Raw genomic sequence first — 20,293 nt, 5'->3', positions numbered from 1 at the left:
ACTGAGAATCCTGGTATTAACACTTTATTTCCCCAATAAGTGAGTCCACGTTATAGTTACAGAACCTCAAGGAGTCCCAATTCTACTGATAAATATTCACTGTTTTAAGTCTTTTCTGTCGACCGAAGGCTGAAGGGGAAAATGCACTTGAGTAAGTGGGTGGCTTCGTTTCTGACTCACAGGCAGCCCCAGATTTAAAACGAGGAGAGAAAAACAGAAGTCCACCCGTACCATCAATTAGTTATTTTCAAATATCAGCTACTTTTTCACAGTATTTTTTGAGAGATCATTAGTCTAAATCAAAATGTGAGGCAAATTTATATAGCATGATATACAATGCCTTAAAAGCAGTATAAGACCAAGGCAAAGGGAAGATCCTTATCTTTCAAAATGAAAGGGAGCTTGGCAAATATTCACACCAAGATGCAATGCCTGAATCCCATTTGTTTTGCTGAAGTCATTTAAAACTCAGCAAGACATCTTCTGCCAAAAATACGGGTGCACCAAAATACTCCATACCCCCTGGAAAGAGCATAAAGCAATGTAGCTGACCTCTCAGCCACAGGCCACGTCTGCCAAAGAAAGAAAAACGAAACCTCCAAACTGATACAAAAGCCAAGCATGAGCCTGGTGAGATGGGAGAGGCTGGCTCTGCACCAGTGAACACCTCAGCCAGTATTCCCAGGAACACTTTTCAATTGTCACTGGGGAAGAGGGAGACCCACCTTCAACAACTGCATTATGATCTCTAACTGCCAAGGCCAAAAATGAAAAGTATACAGAACAGAGAAAAACACAACATTCTCAAAGTATATTTAACAAGAGAATAAGCAATTTCAATTTCACTGAAAAAGTAAAATGCATCCAGTGACATTATTTTCTAAATTTCTGCTGCTAATGTAAGAAAGATGGTGAAAATTCCTTCAAAATGCTTAGGAGTTCTAACACATCAAATCTGATCATTTTGTTTACATTAGGAAACACTAGACATTGTGGATCTTTTCTTTAAAAAAACAAGAATTTTATTTTACTGCATTTTCACCCTCCGGACATGTCTCATAAAGTCTGAGGATTAAGCTTAGAAAGAGGAAGATTCAAAGCAACACAATTACAAAATGAACATCATTGGAAATATCACATGGCTTTAAGACTCATAGATCCATAAAAATGTTAGTGATGAATCTCATCATTTTCAAAGATGGTTCTTATGTGTGGGCTTGATCTTTAAAGGTTATTTGGTTTTCATTATTAGAAACATTTTTCATCTCATTTTGCCCTTCTCAGTGTTAAGCTGTTAGAGCCTGCCACCTAGTGGCGATGTGTTCTGAGACATAATGTTAAGATATAACACAAACCAACCTTTCTGAAGAATGCCAAAGAAAACCAACTCAGAGGGGAAGAAGTCATCAAGATCAGCCTTGATGATAAAGTGAGCCTCCAGCATCTACTGGGTAATTAACTCACTGCAACTTAATAGGTGGAAATGATTTACTTCGGGCATGACTAGAACCCTAAGCATTTTTGACAAGTACAATATTATCAAGTAACCAACTTAACACGATGCTGGGTTTTTTTAAGAATTCAAAATAAATAATCATTACCCCAATTTTGGAACTTTTGGTTAGATACTGAAACTCAAAGGGTCATTACATAGCCATTATAAATGATAATTACAGACACCTTACAGTAACCCAGAAAAACATTCTCAATATAACCAAACGGAAAGGCAAAGCAAACCATATGTCCACTATGCCTTAGAATGAATAGAGTATGCCTGCATATGAACAAAGAATAAAAAGAAATATATCAGAATGAAAAGACCTGAGAAATGATGGCAGTATCCATTTCATACCTAGCAGAAAGCGTAATACAGAACAGAAGAAATGTTTGTTGAATGAACAAAAGCATGAGCTCTTAAGGTTCTTTCATACTGTTTTGCCATTACCTTTCCAGTGAAAAATGCTAGGTGGTCTGAAGGTTTCAAAGAGTCTTCAATGTAAACCAGGAATGCAGCAGGACACAGTGGTTCACGCCTGTAATCCCAGCACTTTGGGAGGCCAAGGCAGTCACATCATGTGACGTCAGGAGTTCGAGACCAACCTGGCCAACATGGCGAAACCTCGTCTCTACTAAAAATACAAAAATTAGCTGGGCGTGGTGGCGGGCGCCTGCAATCCCAGCTACTCGGGAGGCTGAGGCAGGAGAATCGCTTGAACCTGGAAGGTGGAGGTTGCAGTGAGCCGAGATCACGCCACTGCACTCCAGCCTGGCGACAGAGCAAGACTCCATCTCAAAAAACAAAAAACAAACTAGGAATGTTTTAGGATACAGTTCCCCGAAGCAAGTGTCCTTGACCACTTTTGCAGCAGGATCATGTAAGAAAAAAGGGTATGTGGCATCAAAAAACATCTAATAACATCTTAGAAATTCACAGCGTACGTCAGCATATCACAGGACCCAAAGGGTACTACAAGGGAAAAACCCACTTAATTAACATGATCATCCCCCAAACTGATTTGACCACAAAATCCTTTAATCCGAAGAGCACCTATTAACTTTAGCACACAGAAGCAGAGTTAAGAGGGGTCAGAGGGGGACATACACCCCAGCCCCAGTTGGCAGGGGTACCACACAAGATACCAGCCAGCAAATTCTAGTACAGAGACAGCAGAATGGAGAAGGAAGGGGAGCAGAACATGGTTTTGGGAAATGCTGCTTTCAAAGATCTACCGGAAGTATTGATTAAATGACTGCTAATACATTTTTTAATGGGTTTCTACTTTTAGTACTATGTAAGTTTAGTAGCAGCCATGCTCTGAAATAACTACAATAGCCCCAGCCCTCTTTCCAAGTGGTTCGTATGAAACTCTTACAAGTAGTCCAGGTTTTCCCATAACATACCATCTTTTGTCATAGTACAGTTTGCCATCTTCTATCCGAGCTTCAAACCTCTGGGCTGGAGATTCCGCGGGTGTCGCAGGCAAGTGCTCAGGAGAGGATGGAGATGCTGGAGGAAACCAATACTTACGTTGACTAAGAATGTAACAAACACATGCGAGTCTACCAGTTAACATGCTTTAATTGAAACACTATCAGAATGTGGTAATAATCATCATTGAGCCCTTACAGTGATAATGCATGGGATTTCAGCAAAATTCTTGTATATTCCATCTAAACTTGATCATCAAAGCAACCCTGGGAAGCAGGCAAGGCAGATTAGCCTCATCAAATGGAAGAGACACCTGGGTTTCAGGAAGATTAAGGTCAAATGTGCAACTACATAAGATCACTTAGAGTAGGACTAAAGCCCTGGTGATCAAAGGGCAAGTATTATGAAAATCTCTTTAAAATGCAATCATTTTCGGCAGGGTGCAGTGGCGCACACCTGTAATTCCAGCATTTTGGGAGGCCGAGGCAGGCGGATCACAGGGTCAACAGATGAGACCATCCTGGCCAACATGGTGAAACCCCATCTCTAGTAAAAATACAAAAGTTAGCTGGGCATGGTGGCACACGCCTGTAGTCCTAGCTACTTGGGAGGCTGAGGCAGGAGAATCACTTGAACCTGGGAGTCGGAGGTCACAGTGAGCCAAGTTCACGCCACTGCACTCCAGCCTGGCAACAGAGCGAGACTCCGTAATCCAAAAAAAAAAAAAGGAATCACTTCAAGAACTACTAAATTTACACTCATACAACTCCCTCATCCCCTCCCCATCATGCCTCAGAAGGTCAAGATGTCTCTGTGGACCACAGTGGCCCCCAGGAAGATATTACCTAGAAAAAGAAGACTCTTGTTTTCCTTCCACAAGACCCAGTAAGTAGAGGGATGTGTGAGTAATCACGGTGCTTTAAACAAAAAAAAAAAATGCCACCAATTCAGAATTCTAGTTGGCAACTAGCACTGATGATCTCAAGTGCTGTTCTGGAAGGAACAACTATGAATACTGAGCTGGTTGGTCTCTTCTATGAACTGCGAGTCAGAGCAGCCTTCGAATGCCTTACCAGAGTCAGGCCATGAAAAGCCACTGGAGCAGAACTGCCTAGGACTTGGCTTTAGAAAGCCAGTAATACTTAAAAATCCTTCTGGTTTCATTTTCAAAAATGGATGTGTACTTAAATCTTATGCCTGATGCCTACACAGAAGGAAATCAATCAATCAATCAAATGTCTCTTTTATGATAAATTCTAAGAAAAAAATAACAACAAAGCAGGGGTTACGAAAAAAAAAGAAAGAAATCAGGGAGGGGTGTAGTTAAGGTCCCCTTCAGTTTTCGTGATGACTACTCTTAGGCAAATGATGAACATTTCATTTTTGAAAATTGCAACAATTTCCTGACAGGTATTCACATGCTTTTCCAACAACATGATAAAAAGGTTGCACAAATGCCAACACATCATGGACTCACCTGGTCTCTTGGGTGACTTAAGCTGTAGGAAGAACAACAACAAAAAATCTTAGAGAAAATCATTTCAGGTGCAACTTCAGGTGTCAAAGGTATCATAATGATTTAACAAGTAACATGTTAACAAAGGAAAGTAGAAAACCACATAAGCCTGAGTTTTCAAATAAATCAAAAAAGTCAAACCGTACCTTATTTAATGTTCTCAGATCCTCCATGATCTGTTCATCTGTTAACAAATAGTTTAGTTGGGGTGTTGAGAGTTAAAGGACTGTATGTGAAAAGTACAGTTTCCAAGCAAAGAGTAATCAACAAAATGGTACCAGTATTTTAGAATTTACAAAGTGTGATTTTGTTAAATGATGTTTCTACAGTAACAGTTTGCTTCTTAGAAATTTATGATTCTCCTACTAAATGTCACGGTACTTCAATACATAAAAGAATTCACATCCCCCACTGCTAGGATGAGAAGGTGGAATGAGCTTCATTAGGCATCTACAATAACACAGCAAAGGAAACAGTAAAATAAGAATTTCATCATGAATGTATAAAGCGCCTTTGTTCCAAAGATCTAAAGACTTCCACACACACCCACCCAAGGTAAGGCTAATCTTCCCTCAGTAACTTAACTCCTGTTGTGAAGGAGAAGCAACCTGAAGTTATGTCCTTTCCTGATGGCACACAAACGACTAAGCCATTTTGGGCAGAGAGCTATTCACCATCTCCTCGAAAGGAACAGAAACAACGCTTCTCCATCTTTCCTGTTTCCGTTACCATTTTTAGGATTAAAGGGCTGCTTTATGTCTGACTGAAATCTCATTTGCTTTAATTTAAAAACAGTTTGCAATCCACTATATTACAGACATAGATAACAGATCTACATAAAGGTAGAGATATTACTGCCTTCATTTTACAGCTGGAAGGTGGAAAATTACAGGTGAAAAAATTAAGGCACATCAAGTTTTCAGATGCCCCTGAATCTTGATGTTAGCGTTAAAACCAGGCTGAACTTTGCATGCAAAGCACCTTTCCAAATCACGACTCTATACATCTCTCCCACCAAAAGCAGCAGCAAATGAGGACTCCCATGATAAAATGAGCAACCCCTAACCCGTGGACAAACATTTAACACATGCTTTCCAGTTAAATATTACTATTTTCTGTAGGACAACGGCCATGTATACCCTAGCAAATGGATGAACATAGGATTCCACAGTCTCAAGAAAGAAAGGCGGTAAGGCTTGATGTAAATGGATATCTGGAGCAGGTTTCCTCCTCTTGTCTGGGATGGGGACAGGATCATTTGGTCGCCTCCGCAACTTTCTGGTCATGATAGGTTTCACCTCCATAGAATCTGTGGCAAGAATGGAATGGGTAAATCTATCCAACTCCCACTTGAAGTCAGTAAGAATTTCTGTAGTATAAGAATATCTGCCCCCCAGCCACCCAATCAGAACTGTTTTATTGGGGGTGTTTGTTCTACACATGGTCGTAGCCAGACACCCCATTAGATTTTAGAAAGCGTTTATGCTTGTAAGGTTCAGACCAGCTGCCCTAAGTGCACACCCCTCTCAGAAATGCAGCCCTACCATGAAGCATTACAGCCACTGTGGGCATCTCTCCAGCACCCTCAAAACCTAGGGGATATTCCTCCTCTCCCTCAAATTAAGAAGCCCGGAGTCACAGGCTCTCAGGATAGGAAGGAACCTGAAGGTCATCTCAACTGACTAATTTCTGCAGTTCCCACAGAGGGTGGGTGTGCCGAAGCCCACTGGTATGAAAGGCTCTTTTAGAGGCCACTGGCCTCATTGCCAACATTTTTATACGAAGGTTTCATTTACAAACTCGGACTTTTTTTCTTTATAACCTTTTGTGGATACTTGACTATCAAGATAACACAATGAGGGCTCACAATAAAAGCCTCTTTCCCTTCTTCTTCACTCCTCTCTGTGGTCTCACACTGCTGCTGACTCCCCACACCTTCAAATAGCTCCTCCCAAGCCGTGGTGCACAAGGAGGTGAACCTGCCTCCTCGGGGTCCTTTTTCGCTTGTCTGCTCCCTGAATACTGATGATCTTTGGGGTCCAGTCAGTTCCTTTTGGACTGTATCCCAACCAATCTGCAATCACCAATTCCAGCTCCACACATCCCTCTGAATGGCAATAGATACCTGACACCACACGTTCTCCACGCCCCACAAAAACTCAGTTCTCCTCGTTTCCTCTCCCAAGGTTGCCTCTTTTCCTGTGTCTCAGGGGCATCCAAGCTATCCCTCCTTCCATGCGAGAACAAATCTGTCATCTGTGACTTGTCTTCCTTCATCCAGGCATGAGGTTCACCAACTAATGTTGGTTCCGCCTCCACTCCACCCCTTCATCCTTTCGCTGGCTACCTCCATGGCCTTCAGTGGTCTTTCCCATGCCCCATCCATCCTCCCCTCCCCCAAAGTGATCTTCCTGAGACAGAAATCAGATCGTTTTGCGTATCACTCTTGTTACTAAATATTTCTTTTTTTATTTTTTTGAGACAGGGCCTCACTCTCTCACCCAGGCTGGAGTGCAGTAGCACGATCTTCATTCACTGCAACCTCCGCCTCCCAGGTTCAAACGAGTCTCATGACTCAGCCTCCCAAGTAGCTGGGACTACAGGCATGCGCCACCACACCCGGCTAATTTTTTGTATTTTTAGTAGAATCAGGGTTTCACCATATTGACCAGGCTGGTCTCAAACTCCTGACCTCAAGTGATCCGCCCTCCTCAGCCTCTCAAAGTGCTGGGATTACAGGCGTGAGTCACCACACCCAGCCATCTTCTTACTAAATATTTCAATGGCTCACCACTCTCCACAGGATAAAAGCCAAGCCTCATTTCTGGTCTTCCTCCCTTCTTCTTCATTCACGCTTACACTGTGTGCAAGCCTTTAGCTATCTTGTTACCCAAGGGCACCAGACTTTACACCTTTAAGCCTTTGCATGGCTGTCCTCTGTCTAGCTTCCTCTTTTCTGCCCAGCAAACTCCTACATAATACCCCTTGAAAGTCAGTTCAATACTCTCTCCCTTCTGTGACAGCTTTCAAAGGCAGAGACTCATTCCATCCTCCAAGTAACCAGAGCATCTATACAAACCTCAAGTAGACCATAAGAATATCTGCCCACGGTGTACAGGTGGGCACGGTGAACAGGTCATTACCTGCCCCTTCGGATGTCGGAATTCCACCCCAACACCTAGCAATAGTCTGGCACAGTAGGGGTGCATAATGTTTTGTGCAGAACGGGTAGATGAGGTCAAGTTTGATCATGGGATGAAGTTAATTTGTGATTATGCACAAAATCAGCAGAGCAGGCAGGGCAGCTTCAGGGAATTCTACCAAGCAGTGTGCAGGATCTTAGAGCATGTCATACATGTGCCACAGAAAATTTAAAAAAAAAAAAAAAAAAAAAAGGCTTCTGCATGTTGCTCTTAAGAGAAATGGGCAGTATTAAATTTTTTTTTCCTATGAATGGAATAGAGGTAAAGTAAGAACCAAAGACCTAATTAACGAATATTTATAAAAGTGTACTGGGAAATATAAACACACACACACACGCACACCAGAAACAAGTGGTGAAGGCTTCTCCCTAAAAGAAATCTCCTATCCTATGCTGAGGTGCCACCCTTCTCCAGTTAGTTACTGGCCAGTGACACAGCACCATGGTTAAGAGCTGGAGTGTCACACAAACGTGCGTCTGAATCCCTGTAACGGCTGTGTGACCTAACACAGGTTTGTAAGTGCTGTATGTCTCACGTGCCCTCGTCTAGAGAATAGAAGTATCAATAATGCCTCCCCCACAGTGCGTCGTGAGGGTTACATGTGATGATACGTGTGAAATCTTAGCACAGTGCCTGGCATAACGGGAGTTCTATCAATGCTAGTTTTTATTTATATTTTCAGGCAGGAAAAAACTATACAAAGATCCTTTTTAAAACTCAAGGCACAAAGAGTTGAAAAAAAGAAGTTACATAGTCGAAAGCAGCTGATGTCAACTGTGAGGCTGTGCAACACTGACACCTAATTTGGAAAATAAAGTGTAAAGGGAGCTCACCCAACCCAAGAGAGCACCAAAGAAAAAGCACATAGCCCGTGAACATTATGGAATGCTCTGTCCGCCAAAGAGAGTGACTGAGTGTGCTCTGCTCCACAGGCTGCCAAGACTGGGGAGTGGGGAGTGTGGACAATGCATGATGGATGTAAGCCAAGTAAAGGCCAATCACGGCCACCGAACTCTGAAAATCATAACTGTATCACTTATAAACCAAAAAATATATTCAAATTCTTATGAAATGGTAAAAAAAAAAAAAAAAAAACTATTTTATTAGCCTGGTCACAGCAACAATCCGATTAATTTTATCCAAAAGACTACTTTGCAGAAGGAAGAGACTCTGGAGAAGCCCGTAAAACTTATCAGCATGTCTCCATCTCCATCTAGGAAAGAGGAGACAGAAAGGAGCAGTCCTGGCCAATGGCCCAGGTGGAAGACATGATTTGAGGACATGATCAACGTGTATCACAGCCCCAACAGACATAGTAAGATTATCCACTTAAGTCACCTTGCTCCAATGCCAGGTTGACCTAGTTGGCTTCTACGGTGGATTTTTCATAGAAGGATGGAATCTGACAACCCGGGTCTGAGTGTGCCTGGAAGTTTTATTTCTCACTGTAAGCAACGAGCGGGTATCCTGAGTTTTACCATCAATCTCCTATGATTGGGACTCTAAGAGTCCCAAGACGCTCAGTCTGGCTACACTGACAAAAATCAAACTTCCAGAACTGAAGCTCAGACCCTGGAGTGTGACAACCCCAGAGAAGACACCTGAGCAGGGATTCAGTCAGTCTTCCTCTCTGACATCATGCACCAACCATAAAAAAACTCGAACTGGCTGAAATTAGAAACCCTCTCTGATCCAGAGGTCTCCTCATACGTTTGCTTCAGTGGAGATACTATTTTATCATTAAACATCAAGCATTTAAAGCAGACTTGGGAGAGCGTACGTGAGAAAAAACATCAAACAAGCAACAAGACTAGGCATATAACTCCTCTCCAAACCACCCTGCAATATGACCTTTAATAGTGCATATCCTCCTGTTCTACTCACTAGGAAACCTGATGGATACAGACACCCCCCCACCCCTCACCACAGGGAGCACAGATTCCGACATGTAAAAAATGGGAGCTCAGGTTGAAGCAATGCTAGGTGGTAGAGTCATTACAGCACAGTCCCTCTGGAGAGATATTCTTGATAAATTAATTACCTGCAATTTACATACAATTACCAGTTTACTGGCTGGCCTTTTGTTCTGCACTTCTCTAGGCCTATTCATTCATTTCCAACAGCATACCTGCCTATAGTGTACAACAGCAGTAAAAGCTTCAATGCAACATATTTTAACTATTAAAACAAGCTCATATTTATCTATTGGGAAAAATATTAGTTGCAGTGATTCAAAGGGGAATCCTTAAAAAACGGGATATAAGGCTGGGTGCAATGGCTGACGCCTGTAATCCCAGCACTTTGGAGGGCCAAGGAGGCTGGATCGCTTGCGCCCAGGAGTTCAAGACCAGCCTGGGCAATAGAGCAAAACCCCATCTCTACAGAAAAACACAAAAAACTAGCTGGGCTAGGTAGCAGGTGCCTGTAGGCCCAGCTACTTGGGAGGCTGAGGTGGATCATTTGAGCACAGGAGGCAGAGGTTGCAGTGAGCCAAGATCGTGCCACTGCACTCCAACCTGGGTGACAGAGCAAGACCCTGTCTCAAAAAATTAAATGTACATTAAATTTAAAAAGGAAATTTTCTTTAAAAAGAAATGGGATATAAGTGGCAGAAAGAAAATCCACTGCAGAGTAAACATTATAGCAGATTGGCAATTACCTCCAAACCAGGGCAGGGTCCCATAGGCTAGACTAGCAGCCCAGAGCAATCCTAGCACACATCATGCCCTTCTCTAGCAGGGTGGAGGGCGCCATCAATGTTGACGCAAATTAAATGCTGCAGTGGTAACAGAAGAGCACCTAAGGGTTGTGGGGGAGGGGAACAAGAATGAATGTTACGGCTGGGCACGGTGGTTCATGTCTGTAATCCCAGCACTTTGGGAGGCTGAGGCAGGCCGATCACCTGAGGTCAGGAGTTCAAGACCAGCCTGGCCAACATGGCAAAACCCCGTCTCTACTAAAAAGTACAAAAATGAGTCAGACGTGGTGGCACACACCTGTAGTCCCAGCTACTCGGGAGGCTGAGGCAGGAGAATCGCTTGAACCCGGGAGGCAGAGGGTGCAGTGAGCCGAGACCGCGCCACTGCACTTCAGCCTGGGTGACAGAGCTAGACTCCGTCTCAAAAAATCAATCAATCAATCAATCAATCAGTCAATCCACAAGAATCAATGTTAGGTCTTTGGAGGCCAAATCAAGAGTAGGAATAAAGGGACCAATCTCTTTAAAGCCAAAGTTGGCCATTATGAAGAGAAGGCAATAAACAGCGAGCCAGTCGAGCCTTCCTCTCTGCACCCTCAAGCACATTAAAAGACCTGATTCTGGCCGGGCGTGGTGGCTCACACCTGTAATCCCAGCACTTTGGGAGGCTGAGGCAGGCGGATCACGAGGTCAGGAGATCGAGACGATCCTGGCTAACACAGTGAAACCCCATCTCTACTAAATATACAAAAAAATCAGCCGGGTGTGGTGGTGGGCGCCTGCAGTCCCAGCTACTCATGAGGCTGAGGCAGGAGAATGGCATGAACCTGGGAGGCAGAGCTTGCAATGAGCCGAGATCACGCCACTGCACTCCAGCCTGGGGGACAAAGTGAGACTCCGTCTTAAAAAAAAAAAAAAAAAAAAAAAACCCTGATTCCACAATGCCAGCACCAGGAAAGAACATCTTGAGGAAAGGCCCACTCTGCCCAAAATCCAGGTCACCTCTTCCATTCTCCCTCTCCAGATATTTGTGTGGGGCCTCTTCCTCTTGTCTTCACACCCAAGTAGCTACTCATTAGCATCTATTGCATACACGTGACACTTACTGCTCCTATAGTAGTACAACCACATATATCTTACGGTTTTAAAATGAGTAAAAAAGCCAGATGTGGTAGCTCACTCCTGTAATCCCAGCACTTTGGGAGACCAAGGCGGACAGATTGCTTGAGCCCAGGAATTCAAGACCAGCTAGGCAACATGGCAAAACCCTATCTCTACAAAAAATACAAAAATGAGCCAGGTAAGGTGGCACATGCCTGTAGTCCCAGCTACTCAAGAGGCTGAGGTGGGAGAATCACCTGAGCCTGGGAAGTCGAGCTACAGTGAGCCGTGATGGCACCACTGCACTCCACCCTTGACAACTGGAGTGAGACTCTGTCTTTAAATAAATCAATGAGTCAAAAACGAGCCTGTCAAATTGTTACCTTTATTTAAGGGCCCTCCATCTCAACACATTACCTTGGGGAAGTCAAGGAAGCTGTGTCAGCTTTCTAACTACCAGAAAATAGCCTCCTAGAAGACACAGACTTTATCCATTAGCCTGATTTTTGTGAGTCACTTAGTGCCACCACATGTATCTATGGTATCTGCAGAGAGTCAGTAGTAGTGGTGGTGAAGAGAATATGCTTGGAGTGAGACAGACACTGGCTTAACCACTATCTATCTCACTGAGGGACTGTGAGCAAACGGCTCCACTTCTCTGAGCCACCTCTGCCATTTATAAAATCAGAAGCGATACCCCCAAGGTCAAAGGGAGCTGCAGGAACTCAGTGAGGTTAAAACTTCCCAATCCCTGAGTGTTCACTCTGTAAACCAGCTACTTTGTGAAGCAACTTATAGGCATTATCTCATCTCACGTCACATCTACCCTCTGCAGTAGGTTGTATCATCCCCTTGCCAAATGAGAAAACCCTACCTCAGAATTAAATCTGTGACAGTGCCAGGATTCAGCCCTGGACCATCAGGCTGCAAAGTTACCTCTAATATATTTATGTAATGCTTGGTTCAGTGTAAGTGCTTGGGAAACAGACTTCTATTTTGACATTGTAATGACTCGTGGTATCAGCTATCAACCAGCAGGATCAGCGACCCCTGGGGAAGGTGGTTAGAAATGCAGGATCTCAGCCGGGCGTGGCGGCTAACACCTACAATCCCAGCACTTTGGGAGGCTGAGGCAGGCGGATCACCTGAGGTCAGGAGTTCAAGACCAGCCTGGCAAACATGGTGAAACCCTCCTGTCTCTACTAAAAATACAAAAATTAGCCGGGTTTGGTGGTGCATGCCTGTAATCCCAGCTACTTGGGAGGCTGAGGCAGGAGAATCGCTTGAACGCGGGAGGCGGAGGTTGCAGTGAGCCGAGACTGCACCACTGCACTCCAGCCTGGGTGACAGAGCGAGACTTGGTCTCAAAAAAAAAAAATTAAATTAAAAAAAAAAAAAAGAAAGAAATGCAGGATCTCAGCCTCCACTCCAAAGCCCCTGAAACAGAATCTGCATTTTATCAAGACCCCGCTGACCTAACACATTGAAGTTGGGATGCACTGACCTATAATTCATCCTAGCTTCTCTATGTAGTTACTCACTTCTACCTGAACAACCCAGTCTTCCTAAGCTTTTCACAAGAGGTTTGGGCAGTGAACAGTATATCCTGCCAGTTCCTACGGACGTTTGTAAACGCTTTAAGCCGTGGTGGGAAAGAGCAGGTCACCAACTACACCCGTTTCCAGTGGGCTATTTAGTCTAAGCTTCTCGTCAGCCTCTTATCCTACTTTGCTTTTCAAGAGATGTTCATGTTGAACCAAAAAAGGAGACTTTAAAAAGTATATTTCAGGGCAGAGCTGGGCAACAATGATACTGGGCATCAATCCACAAAGGTGAACTAAGTCACTCAATTAGAGGAATGAAATCAAGCCTTTAATCCAATACCATAGCAGCGCCACCTGTGGAAATGCTAATTACCCTTCTAGCTTCAGTGCCTTGTCTTCCAAAACTCCATCATCACCTTGGCAGTGATTTCCATACCAAGGGTACCAAATGGCTTGAGGAAGGACATCCATACCTTTAATGCCCATGGCTAGCTTTAAACACTTCTGTAATCTATTTTATTGCATTACAAATGATTTCCCTGCATTTGTCTTTTCTACCCTGGCAGGCTCAGCCTCAAGTCACTGAGGATGCCTCCTGTCCCAGTTAAGATTCTGGCTGTAAAACTGCCTGGCCAAACAATGTCTGTCGCTCGTCAATAATTAGGATGCCAAATCACAGGTAAGGTGATGATACCCTTTCCCCACAGATGGAAAGGGAGCAGCTACAAACAGATAATATTTCCTACTAGCCTAATGAAGGCTCCCAAACATCTGGTGGCTCTAGCAGAGAGCGATGAGGCATCAATGCCAATCACAGCCACTATCAAAGAAAATGGTGTGCAGGTCCAAAAGCCAGCAGGCAGACTGGTACCAGACAAGGTACCACGGTGCTACTGGTCTCATTAAATAAGCACTTCCACAAGAACAAGACTATACTACCTGAAGCTGCTGTTAGCTGCTGTTTTGGCATCCATTCGCACAAAAAAAAAATTTCTGAGCTGCTTTCAGAGGACTTCATGGAGCTCACTTCTTTTGCCAAGTCTTTCTATGAGGAAGCTAACAGAGGAGAGATTTTTCAAAAGTCAGACCCCACCTCAGGCACAACCACATTCTCTTAAGTGTATCATGAGGATTGGAGCCAGAAGTCTGTGTCAGTCAGAAGGCCAAGCTGGTTCACAGCACCGGGAATATACAGAGGGGAACAAAGATCTTAACTGGCTACTTTTAATTTCAAAGCCCTGAGAACGTCCACAAAAACACTGCATGCATTTCCTATGGAACCCTGCTAAAATCAGACACGCCAGAGCCCCAGCACTTTCCGAATTGTAAGAGTTAAATTTGGGGATGTACAGAAAGGCATGCCACCTCCATATCCAAGTGACAAACTCACCACTGACTTGCCTTGCAGTATTTGCCAAGTTCCAAAATAGCTAGTTCAAGCCAATTCCCGGTAACCTTCTAGGAATCATCAGTCTACATATGGCAACAGAAGAGCTGGCCCATATTATTTCTCCCTGAAACCTGCCTACAACCTGCTGAGTTCCCATATGTGGATTACTAAATTCTAGAAGGTTAGAAAGGGATTGGCTCTGAGTCTCATGTAACTTTCCTACCTTCATGGGAAAATAGTTCAGTTTGGCTATCCTGTTGGAATCATATCAAATCTTTCTGAAATGTTCAGTAACACCTGGCAGGAGAGATCTAATGGCACAGAGGATATAGCCAAAAGCCTTTGTTCTTACATCTAGGTCAAAGGAAGACAATACCTTTTCTGTAATTAAGGCAGACTGGAAAAAAACAAAGCAGAGGGATTCCCATCACCACAGAGGGACTTGCGTAAGCAATTTGGGAACATAACCAAGATACAAATGGCAGCGGACCCAGGAATTAAGTAGAGTCTAAGCCAGAGCTTGCAATTACTATTAAAGGTCTAGCAACTATTGAACATCTGTTATGCACAGGACACTGTACTAGGCACTCATATGTCTAACCACAATCCTGTGAGAGGGTATGATCAGCCCCATTTCACAGAGGAGAAAACAGAAGTTAAGCAGCTTGACTAAGGTCACACAGCCAACAGAAGGTGGAGGAACTCTGATCTATGAGGTCAAAACCCACTCTCCACCTTGCTCTGCTCTTGAAATGTAAGACAAAAGTAACTGGAACAGCCCTTCACACCCCCCCTCAGGGCCCCCAGGATCCCACCCCATAGGGCTTTCCTACCTCCAGTCAGTTCCATTGTCAGCTTTTCGTTTTCAATCATTTTCTTCTTTTCTTCTAGCTCAGCAATCAGGTTCTCTTTCAGTTCAACCTTCTTGTCTTCAAATTCTTTCACTGCTGCCTTCTTTTCTTTAATGTAATTTCGTTCCACTTGTTCAGTCTGAGCAAAAGAGAAACACAGGCTGGGAGTACACGGCCCTGGGAGCTAGAGCTCCAACTCAAAGTCTAGCCTTGTCCTCAACAGCAAAGAAAACACCTTTGCTAGAAACATGACAAATACAGTTTCCCCCTCACACACACTTGTAGTAACAGCGTGTCTGAGAGCAAGCTTTCCAGCGAGGGTATAAAATCAGACCCACGTGACTTTTGCTTATTTTTGAGTATACCTCACTTGCTACTCAGATATTTTTTCGCTTCCACATCCTATATTTTATACTAAAACACATTTCTCAAAGGTAGTCAATAATCGCTCATAAAGTTACAGCTTCAAAGGGAAATAGATTCTACATAAATTGTGTATATTCAAAAAGTTACTATTATTTTTGATACAGCAAGACAAAAGAATGGAACATCATTTGGTAAGTGCCTGAACCCCAAAGTACACATACATTGATATTATACTAACACAAAAATTGTATATGCCTCTGCTTTTCAAATCTCGCCATTGTGGTGACATCAGGGCCTACGGTGGACTAGGGATGTGAGTACCTCACTTGAGTGCACCTTCAGGCTGATCACATGATTCGTCCGGCTGAGTGACTATGGGCACCAAACTGATTTAAGGAAAGCGGGTTCCAATAATGTGGCTCTGAAAAACCATGACTTTCTCAAAAAGTAACCCCCACACACATGCCAGCCACTCTGGGAGCAGTACATCCTTCAAGATTCAGGCCCTCATCTCTGTATCACAGCAGAGTCTGACACAGAACCAGCACTCAGGTGTCCATGGAATGAAAGGAAAAATTAGAAATCTGTCTTTTTTTACTGGCCCAGAGAGTTTCAGCTGTAAAACAGAACTGCTGAGCCAATTCAGAGATTGAACTGCTTCAAGGACCAATATCAAACTATTAGGCCGTTATAACTCAGAGACTTCCAAACAGCTCTAATGCGGGATAAAAGTCAATAAGCAGTGAGGGGTGAGTACTCCTTATTCCCCTGTGATAAGCAGAGGCTGTGCAACAACAATGACCAGACAGGATGTCTGAGCTGAGACCAAATGTCCTTTAGTCAAACACAACAGTGGTGAAGCCTTCCCAACTATCTACTTGGTGATAGAAGGAAAAGCCACCAGATCAGGACTGCAAGATTCCAGTCTCAGACAGGGCCTGCAAACCCAGAAGATCCGTGGTACTTACTTCCAGCTGGAGGAAGAGTTCTGCAAGAGATAAAAAGTGCAATTAGATTTGCTAGGCTGTGCCACCTTTCTAGACAGTGATGTTAGCATTCATTTAGAAGCAGTAATTGCTTTCTGAAAGCATGTTACAAAGCAAATGTTTTCATCAGTGAAATGTTGATATACACGAAGGGAAAGGACGCGAGAAGTACTCAGGTCTAGTTAAAATGTGGCCCTACCAGCCTGCCAACATGGCGAAACCCCGTCTCTACTAAAAATACAAAAATTAGCCAGGCATGGTGGCAGGCGCCTGTAATCCCAACTACTCGAGAGGCTGAGGCAGATAGGAGACTCACTTGAACCTGAGAGGCAGAGGTTGCAGTAAGCCGAGATTGTGCCACTGTACTACAGCCTGGGTGACAGAGTGAAACCTGGTATTTTAAAAAAAAAAAAAAGTGGCCCTGAACATATCGGCTGTGGCAGTTCTGCCTGAGGGCAAAAAACGTGCAGCAGGAACCAAACTCCCCTGGCAAAATAAACTCATCCCATCTTTCACTCAGTCCACCCGCCAACAGCCCCCACAGTGGCAGGATGGGTCAAGAATAAATAATGCAATTACTCCAGAAACAGAGTGGACGTGATGTTTTAAAGCAGTGGTCTCCAACCTTTTCGGCACCAGGGACCAGTTTGGTGGAAGACAATTCTCCCACGGGCTGGGGCAGGGTAGTGGGGCAGGCGGCGGGTGGGGGAAAGCAGCCCAGTGGTCCACAGCCTGGAGGATGGAGACCCCTGGTTTTCTGGGGGGTTCTGGTTTTTTTGAGACAGAGTCTCGCTCTGTCACCCAGACTGGAGTGCAGTGGCACGATCTCGACTCACAGCAACCTCCACCTCCTGGGTTCAAGCAGTTCTACTGCTTCAGCCTCCCAAGTAGCTAGGATTAAAGGCGCGAACCACCACACCTGGCTGATTTTTGTATTTTTAGTAGAGACGGGGTTTCATCATGTTGGCCAGGCTGGTCTTGAAATCTTGACCTCAGGTGATCCACCAGCCTCAGCCTCCCAGAGTGCTGGGATTACAGGTGTGAGCCACTGCCTACGGCCAGGACCCCCTTTTTAAAGCACTATATGAAGGGCTATGTGTGGTAAGGAAGGACCTTCACAGATAATCCATAGGACAGAGGCTCCAGGCACACCTGAGGCTTCACTGTTAGGCCGCCAAGCTCTGCTCATGCTGTCTGTCCCCGCAATGCCCTCTGATCTCCTATTCACATTCCCAAGTTCCTGACTGAATGCAGCCCCCTCCTGAGGCCTTTCCTGCTGACTCTTCACACATCATGCCCTTCAGATGCCTTAAAGCAACCATCTAACAGCACTCAACAACTTAGCTAGCACCTACCAAGTGCCGGATGATTAGTAACTGTTACCTAGCAGCTCCCCTCACCACTAGATTTATAATAGAGCACAAACCTGTCTACAAACCCGCAACTTGAAGCAAAATTGCTCCATAGCTTCTACTCTTTCCTGGGTGACAGGGGGCTGCGCATACAGTCCACAAAGATTCTCCAGGGGGTGCTATTCTCAGTCTACCAGGGGCCCCTTTGCAAACCCGGCAAATGCTATGGACCCCTTCCCCAGAACAAAGCACATATACAAACTCCACAGAATTCTGACAGTTCCAGGAACCCCAGATTAAAAGCCCAGATGTTGATTAACAGTTGTTGACAGAGAAAATTAACTGAGAAAAGGGACAAGCCACTCATTATTTGTTTAGCCCCCAGAAGTCCTACCCACTTTGGCACTGGGAATTGCTGGGCATAGGAACCCAGGCACACCCAACCCAATGTGATCATTCCTATAACAGCTTCAGATCTGTACCATGCACAAGTGGGCCAGACAGCTGGAGTCCTGTGCCATTTCGAGAAATCACGCCTTGCACCAATATGTCAAAATGACAATTAGCACTTAGAGGTGGCAGTTGTTTCAGTTAAAGCAGCCAGACACCACTAAAGCAGGTGATCATCTCTGCAAAGAATGTGCTTTTTAAAGCTCAAGTCGTGACTGATTTAGGAGCTCTTCTGCATTTTTACCTAGGAGAGAGAAATGCGAAAGAAGACATGAGGGCCGAGAATGTTGGCTCACACCTGTAACCCCAGCACTTTGGGAGGCCAAGGTGAGCTGGGCAGATCACCTGAGGTCAGGAGTTTGAGAGCAGCCTGGCCAACATGGTGAAAACCTATCTCTACTAAAAATACAAAATTAGCCAGGTGTGGCAGGTGCCTGTAATTCCAGCTACTCGGGAGGCTGAAGCACGAGAATCACTTGAACCCAGGAGGCGGAGGTTGCAGTGAGCTGAGATAGCGCCACCACACTCCAGCCTGGGCAACAGAGTGAGACTCTGTCTCAAAAAAAAAAAAAAAAAAAAAAAGAACACATGAGGACATGATTGAGAGTCTGAGCAGAATGAAGAAAAACAACTCAATACTCATTCTGCTATTCTAACTTCAGAAATATGACTCACATCCTTTTTCTTTCCTTACTTCCATCTTATGCCAATTCCATGAGGTATTAATATTTCCCCTCTACAGAGGGAGAAATTGAGGTTTCGAGAGCAAATATTCTGCTTAAAGGATCAGATCTAAAGTGAGGAAGCAGGATCTGAACCTAAGACCACCTCCTTCCACAAATGCCACCTCCTTTATTTGCTAAAGGGGAAGTCTAGGAAGAGCAACCGGTTGAGGATTTTCAAGACATCTCAAGGAGGTGCTTCAGGAACTCAGAGTAGAATGGGGGTAACAGCAGGGAGAGGTAGAAGGTGGAAAGGCAGACAACTAATAGCTGGGGCTCCACTTTCTCAGCGCCCACCCACACTTCAGCCCCTTTTCTCTCTGTTGGTATGCACTGGGCAGCTTCTCACTGAGGAGACAGAGTGAAGCGTTGGAGAGTCACTGGCCCAGAATGAAAGATGACAGCAGCATGAGGAGTGGCACCCAACCCTCATTTTAAAACCCATCATTACTTCTACCATCGCAGGAACAAGGACTCTGCTGGCACCCAAACTGCTGGCTGATGATGAGCGTTAAAAATTCAACACATACATGCGATTTCCTGTAACCTCAGGAATCCATGTTTACACACTTTAAACAGTTGTCACATCTTACTTTCTACATGGCTCTTTAACTCAGTGTTCCTTAACTTTACACATGCTATACATGTGGTATCTTTTGTCAATGAAACACCAAGTGTCCTAAAGTCAAAGCAATGTGTTGCATGACTTTATATTGCTCGCAGTGCTTAGATGGAGCAGGTGCTCAATTCATTTTTGTTGAATGAATACATTTACTGTACACAACTAATCAAGTGTGCCTTTTCTCTAAATTCTTATAAAAACAATACTTGGGGAAAATAACAAGAGGACCCTCCCCAATCCTAGCACAAAACACCAAAAAAAAAACACTTAAAACGGGACGAAAACAACCTATAATCCTTTTCCTCATCCGCACTTCTGACTGTACATCAGGCCAGCTATGCAGACATGAGCAAGAGGGTGCAAGACTACTCTTGGGGTACCAGGGAGAACAACCTAACTGCAAGGAGCCTCCTCAGACACCCTCCACTACTGGGCCATTCCTTAGCAACAGAAGCAAAAGATGAAACCACTTTCCATAACCGCAGCTTGGAAGTCTCTTTTCTGAAAACTCTCCCTGACAGAGTATCTGGGATACGTTTTGGAGAATAGCTCTTAGGGCTGCA

The 20,293-nt window shown here is 44.3% G+C and overlaps 1 protein-coding gene across 2 annotated transcripts in view; it reads right to left on the bottom strand.

Annotated features, from left to right (window-relative positions):
- SUDS3 (SDS3 homolog, SIN3A corepressor complex component) overlaps window positions 1–20,293 on the bottom strand; it is a 41,314-nt gene that overhangs the window by 11,245 nt on the left and 9,776 nt on the right. For both annotated transcript variants that reach the window (XM_054441966.2, XM_054441967.2), the window contains 6 exons: window positions 16,567–16,586; window positions 15,215–15,371; window positions 5,659–5,754; window positions 4,592–4,653; window positions 4,407–4,428; window positions 2,902–3,007 (listed from right to left, as the gene is read on the bottom strand). In XM_054441966.2, coding sequence (XP_054297941.1) covers window positions 2,902–3,007; window positions 4,407–4,428; window positions 4,592–4,653; window positions 5,659–5,754; window positions 15,215–15,371; window positions 16,567–16,586 — 463 coding nt within the window. The remainder of the gene's footprint in view (window positions 1–2,901; window positions 3,008–4,406; window positions 4,429–4,591; window positions 4,654–5,658; window positions 5,755–15,214; window positions 15,372–16,566; window positions 16,587–20,293) is intronic.

The sequence above is a fragment of the Pongo pygmaeus genome, chromosome 10 (genome assembly GCF_028885625.2).
Source record: "Pongo pygmaeus isolate AG05252 chromosome 10, NHGRI_mPonPyg2-v2.0_pri, whole genome shotgun sequence".
In the NCBI taxonomy this organism is placed as follows: domain Eukaryota; kingdom Metazoa; phylum Chordata; class Mammalia; order Primates; family Hominidae; genus Pongo; species Pongo pygmaeus.
This window is presented reverse-complemented; position numbering and strand designations above follow the sequence as displayed.